General features: G+C 38.1%; 6 protein-coding genes and 1 non-coding gene across 7 annotated transcripts in view; 2 read left to right on the top strand and 5 right to left on the bottom strand.

Moving 5' to 3' along the window:
- Nucleotides 1–194, bottom strand: part of LOC141487162 (small subunit ribosomal RNA) — a 1,919-nt gene extending 1,725 nt beyond the window's left edge. The window contains exon 1 of the ribosomal RNA XR_012468229.1: nucleotides 1–194. This exon is cut by the window's left edge and continues 1,725 nt beyond it. This is a non-coding gene — a ribosomal RNA (small subunit ribosomal RNA).
- Nucleotides 195–3,203: 3,009 nt separating this feature from the next.
- LOC141487154 (histone H4) lies at nucleotides 3,204–3,649 on the bottom strand. The gene has a single exon (XM_074185946.1). The coding sequence runs from the start codon at nucleotides 3,582–3,584 to the stop codon at nucleotides 3,273–3,275; it is 312 nt and encodes a 103-aa protein (XP_074042047.1). The 5' UTR covers nucleotides 3,585–3,649; the 3' UTR covers nucleotides 3,204–3,272.
- Nucleotides 3,650–3,802: 153 nt separating this feature from the next.
- Nucleotides 3,803–4,264, top strand: LOC141487152 (histone H3). The gene has a single exon (XM_074185945.1). The coding sequence runs from the start codon at nucleotides 3,854–3,856 to the stop codon at nucleotides 4,262–4,264; it is 411 nt and encodes a 136-aa protein (XP_074042046.1). The 5' UTR covers nucleotides 3,803–3,853.
- A 1,019-nt stretch (nucleotides 4,265–5,283) lies between these two features.
- On the bottom strand, nucleotides 5,284–6,053 carry LOC141487155 (uncharacterized). The gene has a single exon (XM_074185947.1). The coding sequence runs from the start codon at nucleotides 6,051–6,053 to the stop codon at nucleotides 5,310–5,312; it is 744 nt and encodes a 247-aa protein (XP_074042048.1). The 3' UTR covers nucleotides 5,284–5,309.
- Nucleotides 6,054–7,253: 1,200 nt separating this feature from the next.
- Nucleotides 7,254–7,921, bottom strand: LOC141487151 (histone H2B). Its single transcript, XM_074185944.1, has one exon. The coding sequence runs from the start codon at nucleotides 7,623–7,625 to the stop codon at nucleotides 7,254–7,256; it is 372 nt and encodes a 123-aa protein (XP_074042045.1). The 5' UTR covers nucleotides 7,626–7,921.
- A 6-nt stretch (nucleotides 7,922–7,927) lies between these two features.
- On the top strand, nucleotides 7,928–8,302 carry LOC141487149 (histone H2A). The gene has a single exon (XM_074185942.1). The coding sequence runs from the start codon at nucleotides 7,928–7,930 to the stop codon at nucleotides 8,300–8,302; it is 375 nt and encodes a 124-aa protein (XP_074042043.1).
- A 1,070-nt stretch (nucleotides 8,303–9,372) lies between these two features.
- LOC141487150 (histone H4) lies at nucleotides 9,373–9,741 on the bottom strand. Its single transcript, XM_074185943.1, has one exon. It carries the CDS (start codon nucleotides 9,739–9,741, stop codon nucleotides 9,430–9,432), a length of 312 nt encoding a protein of 103 aa, XP_074042044.1. The 3' UTR covers nucleotides 9,373–9,429.
- Nucleotides 9,742–10,000: the final 259 nt, after the last annotated feature.

Below are 10,000 nucleotides of genomic sequence, written 5' to 3'. Positions count from 1 at the left end.
TCCGGTCGGAACTCTGTTTGCATGTATTAGCTCTAGAATTACCACAGTTATCCAAGTAAATGTGGGTACGATCTAAGGAACCATAACTGATTTAATGAGCCTTTCGCGGTTTCACCTTAATTTGGCTTGTACTGAGACATGCATGGCTTAATCTTTGAGACAAGCATATGACTACTGGCAGGATCAACCAGGGAGCTGACGTTCTATCGTAGAACTAGTTCAGTCTCCATAATATTAAAATAATAATAAATACGGAAACAGATCTATATTCTCTTTTCGTGCGTGTTGTGTGTGCGTTATACGAAATATAAATTTTCGAAACGCCACGCTCAACGAAAAAGTTGTTATATATCTCTATGTGTCTCTGCATTATTTCATTCAAATAAAACCGGACCGACAACAAATCGAACTATAACATTGCTCAAGAAGAAATATTACAACACACGCTCGTCGTACTCGACCTGATGATAATGTTACACAAACCACCGGCGTACACGTACGTATGGTAATTTTTCGAAATACAATATATAATAGACGATATATACGTCGACCGGCACAAAACTTCGAACATTCTCTCGACCCTTCGCTAGATTGAAAGCGACTCGGTGTTCTCGAAAGATTCGTTCCGAAATTATATTTATTCTCGCTCGGACAGAGGAGAGCTGTCGCATATTTTGTGTAATAACAAAATTTTTGTTATTTTTTGGTTGATCGCATAGGGACCGCTTACGTAGAAACGCTCGCTAAATCCGCGATCTCGCAGTGTCTGACGGTTTCGGTTGGGTAGAAGCAGAAGATATACTACTACGAACTATCCACACCACCGTGGGCGAAGCCCGCACTCGACACGATATCGAATTAATGTTATTATTCAGCAGAAAAACGAATATCGTGTGATTTGGTTATCGGTGACCACGGTACCGACAGCGCTCGAGCAAGCGTCTGCCGATACTATAGAGGAAGCGTTTTCGATCCGTTTCGAAACGTACCTATCCCCCTATAGCGGCGTTTCGAGCACATCGCCCGTTTTCCGTTAACGCTGACGGGACCCTACGCGACTTTCGGTTTTTTCCACTTTTCGTATAGTCCTAGTCAATATAATTTATATCCGTCGATATGATATTGTATCAGACATGAATACGCATATCGATCGATATATTAAAATATTATAGGATAACGTTCTGACAACAGGACGTCTCGATTACAATGTTTATCGGAAAGTGTAGTGAAAATTTGTGTAAGGCCTATACCGCTTTCTCGCCATTACAACATATGAGTTGAGACGGTGAGACGATACTTGAATTAATGGGAGCAAACAGAATTTCGGAAGCGTGATAAAAAATTTTCAAAGAGAAATTTTGGCGAAAATTTCACTATACTTTCCGATATTTTCACCACACTTTCCGTTATTTTCACCACACTTTCCGTTCATGATTATTTTCGCCAAAATTTCCGTCTGAAATTTTTTTCTTCACGCTTCCGAAATTCTGCTCGCTCCCAGAAGGCAGAGGTAAACTTTCATTACACTTTCCGTTATATTTATGTTTTCACTACACTTTCCGTTATCTTTTATATTTTCACTACACTTTCCGTTCGGGTTATTTCGCCAAAATTTCCATTTCAAATTTTTATTTCACGCTTCCGATATTCTGCTTGTTCGCGGAAGGCAGAGGTAAACTTTCATTACACTTTCCGTTATATTTATGTTTTCACTACACTTTCCGATACTTTTATATTTTCACCACACTTTCCGTTCACGATTATTTTCGCCAAAGTTTCCATCTGAAATTTTTTCTTCACGCTTCCGAAATTCTGCTCGCACCCAGAAGGCAGAGGTAAACTTTCATTACACTTTCCGTTATATTTATGTTTTCACTACACTTTCCGATACTTTTATATTTTCACCACACTTTCCGATACTTTTATATTTTCACCACACTTTCCGTTCATGATTTATTTTCGCCAAAATTTCCATCTGAAATGTTTTCTTCACGCTTCCGAAATTCTGCTGCTCCCAGAAGGCAGAGGTAAACTTTCATTACACTTTCCGTTATATTTATGTTTTCACTACACTTTCCGATACTTTTATATTTTCACCACACTTTCCGTTCACGATTATTTTCGCCAAAGTTTCCATCTGAAATATTTTCTTCACGCTTCCGAAATTCTGCTCGCTCCCAGAAGGCAGAGGTAAACTTTCATTACACTTTCCGTTATATTTATGTTTCACTACACTTTCCGATACTTTTATATTTTCACCACACTTTCCGTTCACGATTATTTTCGCCAAAGTTTCCATCTGAAATATTTTCTTCACGCTTCCGAAATTCTGCTCGCTCCCAGAAGGCAGAGGTAAACTTTCATTACACTTTCCGTTATATTTATGTTTTCACTACACTTTCCGTTATCTTTTATATTTTCACTACACTTTCCGTTCGGGTTATTTCGCCAAAATTTCCAATTCAAATTTTTATTTCACGCTTCCGATATTCTGCTTGCTCGCGGAAGGCAGAAGTAAACGTTCACTACACTTTCCGGTATATTTATGTTTTCACTACACTTTCCGCTACTTTTAAATTTTCACTACACTTTCCGTTTTCTTTTATATTTTCACTACACTTTCCGTTCGGGTTATTTCGCCAAAATTTCCATTTCAAATTTTTATTTCACGCTTCCGATATTCTGCTTGTTCGCGGAAGGCAGAGGTAAACGTTCACTACACTTTCCGTTATCTTTTATATTTTCACTACACTTTCCGTTATCTTTTATATTTTCACTACACTTTCCGTTCGGGTTATTTCGCCAAAATTTCCAATTCAAATTTTTATTTCACGCTTCCGATATTCTGCTTGCTACCGGAGGGCAGAGGTCGATTAAGTTTGACGATAGTCGTGTCACTAAGTGTTCTGGCGATGTTCTAAATTTACTGTAGTCTCTGGAGATACCCTACATTTTGTTTTATAAAAGAGAAGACATTAGTAGATCAAGATGTTCACATGATGTGGTGCTTGCTGCTGCTGCAGGTTTTTCCGGGTTTTCCTGCAGCTGAAAAAGCAAATGCGCCACTGGAATCATCAATGAAGTCGCCCCTCCGGAGCGTCAATTAAATTTTGTTGTTTCATAATTTCATGATTTGTATTACTTTCTTGACCTGAGACTTACTTCAAAAATATAAAAAATACACACGAATTCATTTCATAAGCTTTTGTGGTTCTGAAAAGAACCTTTTTTTTATGGAAACGGTAAGGACAATACAGGGGGAGGCATTAAATTCAACCGCCAAATCCGTACAAGGTTCGACCTTGCCTTTTCAGGGCGTATACAACATCCATGGCTGTGACGGTTTTGCGTTTCGCATGTTCGGTATATGTTACGGCATCTCTGATAACATTTTCGAGAAATACTTTGAGTACTCCACGAGTTTCTTCGTATATCAAACCCGAAATACGTTTAACACCACCTCGACGGGCTAATCTTCTAATGGCAGGTTTCGTTATTCCTTGGATATTATCACGCAATACTTTACGATGACGTTTCGCTCCTCCTTTTCCTAAACCTTTACCTCCCTTGCCACGACCAGTCATTTCGAATGTTAAGAATAAATTATATACTGCACGATACGAATGAAATACTGTTAGTGATACTAACGACAGACTTCGACTAAAGTTCTACACCGAACTCGGTCGGGTTTTGTTAAATTTCATGACTCCGCCCACAACTGGAAATCGGACCAATGGCGTCTCGTCTAGATGGTATATAATAGTTGGCGTGTATAAGCCGACTCAGTTCATATGTTGTCCGTCTATCGTTCGGTATACATTTCGTTCGTTACAATTCGCAATAGGTTTTGAAAATGGCTCGTACCAAGCAGACCGCTCGTAAATCGACTGGAGGTAAAGCTCCGAGAAAACAATTAGCTACTAAAGCAGCTCGCAAAAGTGCACCGGCTACGGGAGGTGTTAAAAAACCTCATCGTTACAGACCCGGTACTGTTGCTCTCCGAGAAATTCGACGTTATCAGAAGAGTACTGAATTGTTGATTAGGAAATTACCCTTTCAACGTTTAGTTCGAGAAATCGCTCAAGATTTCAAAACCGATTTACGATTCCAAAGTTCAGCCGTCATGGCTTTGCAAGAAGCTAGCGAGGCGTATTTGGTAGGACTCTTCGAAGATACGAATTTGTGCGCCATTCACGCCAAGCGCGTTACCATTATGCCCAAAGACATTCAGTTAGCAAGGAGAATACGCGGAGAACGAGCTTAATTTCATATATATATATCCCAATATATATTGAAAATATATACAAAAAAAAGGTTCTTTTCAGAACCACAAAATGCAATTGATGAAAGAATTCGTTTATCGATAGATATGAATGAATGAATGAATGAATGTATGATATTTTCAATAACTCGCATCACGTAAATATTAAATCACGGGTGTTTGCAGAACATGTTCAGTATGATCCAAATATGGATTATAATACTGAATTTTTTACTTTCCGAAACGAATCTTTCGAAAAGATCATTTTTAGAAACGGCTGAGATAAATAACGAAAAACAAGCGATCACTGAATGAAAGATCGCTCATAACATCACCATCTTTTCGTAAATTTCCTCTGATTCATATTTTTGAATACCTGGCATAAATCTCGAGTGACTTTTTGTAATATACCCTATACCAAAAATGAATCGTTCTCGAGATATTCGATCGTTTATACAGAAAAAGTAGGTATTATTCGGTTCTCGAGCCATTTCCCTATAAAATTGAAAACAAGTCTCATAGAATACATAAGCTATTATTGATTCATCAAAATATTACATTCCGTCGTCTTGTAGGAGGAGTAACATTTCCAAAATGATGAACGAGGTATTAGGAGTCGATGAGTAATTCTGAAGATATAAAAATCAGTGATTTCTCAAATGGAACACCCTTAGTTTGGAAATCTCGAAATGATTTTGACTCATTTTCCTGAAACGATCCCAATATCAGAAAATAAGTCAACTGTTCACAAGACATATTTCAATGAAATAGAAAGACAGAGCAATATTTTTTAATTTTTACTCTTTTACGAAATTATTCGATTCATATCAATTCGATAGTCGGCGGCGGCGGCGGAAGAAATATTATTTATCTATTTTTTTTCTGTTTATAGGGATAGGCTAGGTAGGTAGTTCTGACTATTTATTTATATATTTGTTGGACAGTTGAATTATATACGAATTCTTGTAAAAAAAATTGTGGCCCTGAAAAGGGCCATTTGTTTTCTTAGACTTCGTCGCCGGAGAGAGAAGTCAACTGATAGAAGAATTTACTTCTTCTTTTTTGGAGAGGCAGCTTTTTTGGCTTTCGGAGAAGATGCCGATGCAGGGGTCGCTTTCGCGGTTTTCGGTTTGGGTGCTTTCGGCTTTTTTGTTGGTCCTTTGTTAGTTTTCTTTGCTTTCGAAGGAGACTTGGTTTTACTAGCAGAAGTCGCGGACGAAACCTTAGAAGCGACGGTCTTTTTATCCTCGGCAGTTACCTTTTTAGGCTTGGCTGCGGCAGCCGCTTTCTTTTCCGGAGAGGCTTTCTTACCTTTCGGTGATGCAGCAGCCTTCTTGCCGGTTTTAGCTTTTTCACCAGCTACGCGTTTAACGGGAGTTTTTTTGGCCTTCGCACCGGCCGTACCGGACGTTTTCTTTTCGGTAGCCGACGGTTTTGCCGAACCAGAAGATGCCGATGCCAATTTGAACGACCCCGATGCACCTTTTCCTTTAGTTTGTACTAATGATCCGGAAGCAACCGCAGATTTAAGATATTTCTTGATGAAAGGTGCCACTTTTTCTGCGTCAGCCTTATAATTCGCCGCAATATATTTTTTTATGGCTTGTAAAGAGGAACCACCCCGTTCCTTCAATCCTTTAATAGCGTTATTAACCATTTCCGACGTAGGTGGGTGAGAAGGTTTACTTCTTGGATTTTTAACTTTCTTTTCTTTCTTCGCAGTAGACTGTGCCTGCGGCGACGAAGATGAATTAGCCGAAGCCGAAGAATTCTGATTTTCTATGTCTGCCATAGTAAAAAAACAACTGACAATATATTCTCGGAAGATAGATGCTACACTCGTTAGGCGTCTAGAGAGAATGATGTAGTCCTCTGGTGTTCCGTTTGTTTAAATATTCTGGGTCGAAGCACAGGCGGACGGGAGACTGAACGCTCGACATTCTCGTTAGACACGATATTGACGGCTTCCATTCTGCTGTCGAAATGTTCGCATCAACTTCTTTACGAAATCAATGCCGGTTTCCTATTTAGACTTCGACTAGCACAATAACGTGGATAGATTCTACGTATTCCGAAAATATTTTCTGATAAGAAAAAGCTAATATTAAACCTCGACAACTCACAGTAAATTACAATGAAATATGAAGTATTGATGATTTTGACGTAACTCCAGACAATTCCTTTCCGAAAATACTCGTAATCGATGATCTGGAAGGAACCTTCGAATAAATATCATAGGCGCGACTGTCTATAGAAACATGATACATTAGCCGATAATACTCGATAAATACACGAGTGAATAGGGGCATCGAAGAGACCTCGTGTCTACCTTCATACACGACTATAACCAAGAACCGACGCTTCTAATAGCATCAACATTTTCAAAAATTATCCCTATAAAAGTGTTCGATGAAAACGGCATTCGAATAATAACGAACGTTATTAATGTTATATTCGATAAGATATAATCATCGTAATATACTTTCAATAAAAAGGTCGATACTACAACACGAACGAACGAACGAACGAACGACGATACTGTGAGCTCTATCTATAACGGAGTAATACACACCCACCCCCACCCGAAATATATAAATCGTCAATGTTATAGTCGAAATCAGAAATGCTAATCATAAACGTTTTTAGACAACATATTAGCACGTAAATAAAAAACACGTTAAAAATAACATAAGTAATAGAGTACATGACTAGTATAACAGTAACGAACGTTAACTTTTTAGGTTGATAGGTAGGTAAGCACCATCTAAATATAGGTGGCAAAATTATTTATTATCATCGCGCGTTTCACGAAAGGAGGTAACAATGTACTGATAACAAGGCAACCCAACCGAGTGAGACCTAGCGCCCTAGCAAAAATAAATTATCATTCAGCGTCGAAACGATATTGTAAGAATTCTTTCATAAATATTTTGTGGTTCTGAAAAGAACCGTTTTTTTTTAAGAATGTATATCGTAGACCGGAATAAGTAAATTATTTCGAACTGGTATATTTCGTAACTGCTTTGGTGCCTTCGCTGACGGCGTGCTTCGCCAATTCACCAGGAAGTAACAGACGTACTGCAGTCTGAATTTCTCTGCTCGTAATAGTCGATCGCTTGTTATAATGAGCAAGACGGGAGGCTTCCGCTGCGATACGCTCAAATATATCATTTACGAAACTGTTCATGATGCTCATCGCTTTACTGGATATTCCGGTATCGGGATGGACTTGTTTCAATACTTTGTAGATATAAATTGCGTAACTTTCCTTCCTCCTCCTCTTCTTTTTCTTATCGGTCTTCGATATATTCTTTTGGGCCTTTCCGGCCTTCTTCGCAGCCTTTCCACTAGCTTTGGGTGGCATTCTGAAAATTTAATTTCGTCAATATCAAACAAACAAGTACTATCGTGCAGGTTTGCTTTCGACTCAATGTAAAAGACGCCACTCTGTCGTCACTATTTCAGATAGTAACTGGAACTCTAGTAGGCTCCGCCCACCGGAAAGTTGAGCGTTCGAGAACGCCCATTGGTCGGTAGGACGGTATTAATACAGGTCGATTCTATATAGAAATCATTGTATAGAAAGCTACTGTTAGAGCAACATCGAATAATTCTCAGTGAATTCTTTAAATTTATCCGATATATAATACTAATCTACGATTCGACATGTCTGGACGTGGAAAAGGAGGTAAAGTTAAGGGAAAGGCAAAGTCCCGTTCCAGTCGGGCTGGACTCCAATTCCCAGTAGGACGTATTCATCGACTCCTTCGTAAGGGAAATTATGCCGAACGAGTTGGTGCCGGCGCCCCGGTTTACTTAGCCGCAGTAATGGAATATTTGGCAGCTGAAGTCTTGGAATTGGCCGGTAATGCGGCTCGCGATAACAAAAAAACCCGTATCATTCCTAGACATTTACAGCTGGCCATTCGAAACGACGAAGAACTCAATAAATTGTTATCAGGAGTAACCATTGCTCAAGGTGGTGTTTTGCCCAATATTCAGGCGGTTTTGTTACCGAAAAAAACCGAAAAGAAGGCATAAGTACACATTTCCTGAGAGAGGAAAGCGACAAATAAAATATCGGCCCTTATCAGGGCCACAACGATTTTCTCTAATGAATTCGACAATTGCATATATTTTTTTTTATTTTCTTGTCATCGCTTTTCGATACAATTGTTGACGCAGCACGATATGCGATTGTTTCTTTCTTGCTTGCGCATATTTACGTATACATGTATACATGATTAATAATATTATTATTGTTCAACTTCTTATTTTCGTGCCGAAACAAGTGATTTCTATTTGCTGAAATCAAATATCAGAATGTCTGTACGTTTATTCGTGATGAAAATAAAATGTATGCAGTAATATCAGATTTAGGTATACAAATGAATAAACATAACAATATCCATAGAAATATTATACATTCTTGTTCGTGGAATTACAATATAGACAATCATGAGTAAATTGGAATGAATAAATGAAAACAAAAAAAAATTATACCTAATTAAATTATATAGCATAGATGAATGCATACATACATTTCAATATCTGCAGAAATGAATGACGAGTATATAAAAATAGGTTGTTATTATTATTCATAGTAATTTGTGAAATGGGATAGATGAATATTATAAGCATAAAACAATAATATTTGGACAGTGGTTCATTAACCTTCGATCAGTTTATGAATATTCATTTTTTCAATTTTTTCTTTACGTACAAATGGTATCGCGTTTTAAAGCGGCGTTTCAGAAAAGTTTCATATGTAATTTCTATTGGTGAATAATTGAATAGTTTGGGAGCTACCTAGCTAGCTAGCTAGATACCAGTAGCTTCCCTGTCCTATAGATTTAGAAACCGAGTGGTATATAATCTAATTGTACAGATCGTTCTTCTCTTTTCTTCTTCGTATACAGATGTAGTAAGGTTGAAATTAATAATTTCGTTAAGTATACAGGATAAAATGAAGCAATTATTCAGGTAATCAAAAGAATGACAGATAATGCTTAAAATTAGATGGGTATATCGTTCGAATTTAATTTGGTAATTCGTTAATTATTACTCACACCAAAGTAAAGTATATAAATCGAATTCGTTTTGAAAACAAATTGTGGTTCTGAAAAGAACCGTTTTTTTTTTTGTAAATTTCTCGTCGGAATATGAATCTAACCGCCGAAACCATATAATGTACGCCCTTGACGTTTGAGAGCGTATACTACGTCCATGGCCGTGACGGTTTTTCTTTTGGCGTGTTCTGTATATGTTACCGCATCTCTGATAACATTTTCGAGAAATACTTTGAGTACTCCACGAGTTTCTTCGTATATCAATCCGGATATACGTTTTACACCTCCACGACGAGCTAATCTTCTGATGGCAGGCTTCGTAATTCCTTGAATATTATCTCGCAACACTTTGCGATGTCTTTTTGCTCCGCCTTTTCCTAATCCCTTTCCTCCTTTTCCTCTACCAGTCATTTTGTGTAATACAAACGGAAGATTATAGAGAAAAAAAGTACGAGCGAAATACGTTATTACTACTTCGAATGCTCGAGAACAACTGAAGGCCGTCGGCGCTGGAAAGCTGGTTTTGTCTTGTTTTTGGGGGGACACGCCCACTTTCTTCGATTCAACCAATGGTAGAAGTTCCCTATCCTTATACCTGAATAAAACTGTTAACGACCGATCGTGAAGGCTCACTAATCAGTATTTGTCGTTCGACTGAGGAACTATTCGT

The sequence above is a fragment of the Leptinotarsa decemlineata genome, unplaced genomic scaffold (genome assembly GCF_025532065.1).
Source record: "Leptinotarsa decemlineata unplaced genomic scaffold, Ldec_3_MD MMD2_tig00078404, whole genome shotgun sequence".
Lineage (NCBI taxonomy): Eukaryota > Metazoa > Arthropoda > Insecta > Coleoptera > Chrysomelidae > Leptinotarsa > Leptinotarsa decemlineata.
This window is presented reverse-complemented; position numbering and strand designations above follow the sequence as displayed.

Bases quoted from the DNA above. Each gene is read 5' to 3' on its own strand.
- LOC141487151 (XM_074185944.1), bottom strand. From the start codon at position 7,625: ATGCCACCCAAAGCTAGTGGAAAGGCTGCGAAGAAGGCCGGAAAGGCC.
- LOC141487152 (XM_074185945.1), top strand. From the start codon at position 3,854: ATGGCTCGTACCAAGCAGACCGCTCGTAAATCGACTGGAGGTAAAGCT.
- LOC141487149 (XM_074185942.1), top strand. From the start codon at position 7,928: ATGTCTGGACGTGGAAAAGGAGGTAAAGTTAAGGGAAAGGCAAAGTCC.
- LOC141487150 (XM_074185943.1), bottom strand. From the start codon at position 9,741: ATGACTGGTAGAGGAAAAGGAGGAAAGGGATTAGGAAAAGGCGGAGCA.
- LOC141487155 (XM_074185947.1), bottom strand. From the start codon at position 6,053: ATGGCAGACATAGAAAATCAGAATTCTTCGGCTTCGGCTAATTCATCT.
- LOC141487154 (XM_074185946.1), bottom strand. From the start codon at position 3,584: ATGACTGGTCGTGGCAAGGGAGGTAAAGGTTTAGGAAAAGGAGGAGCG.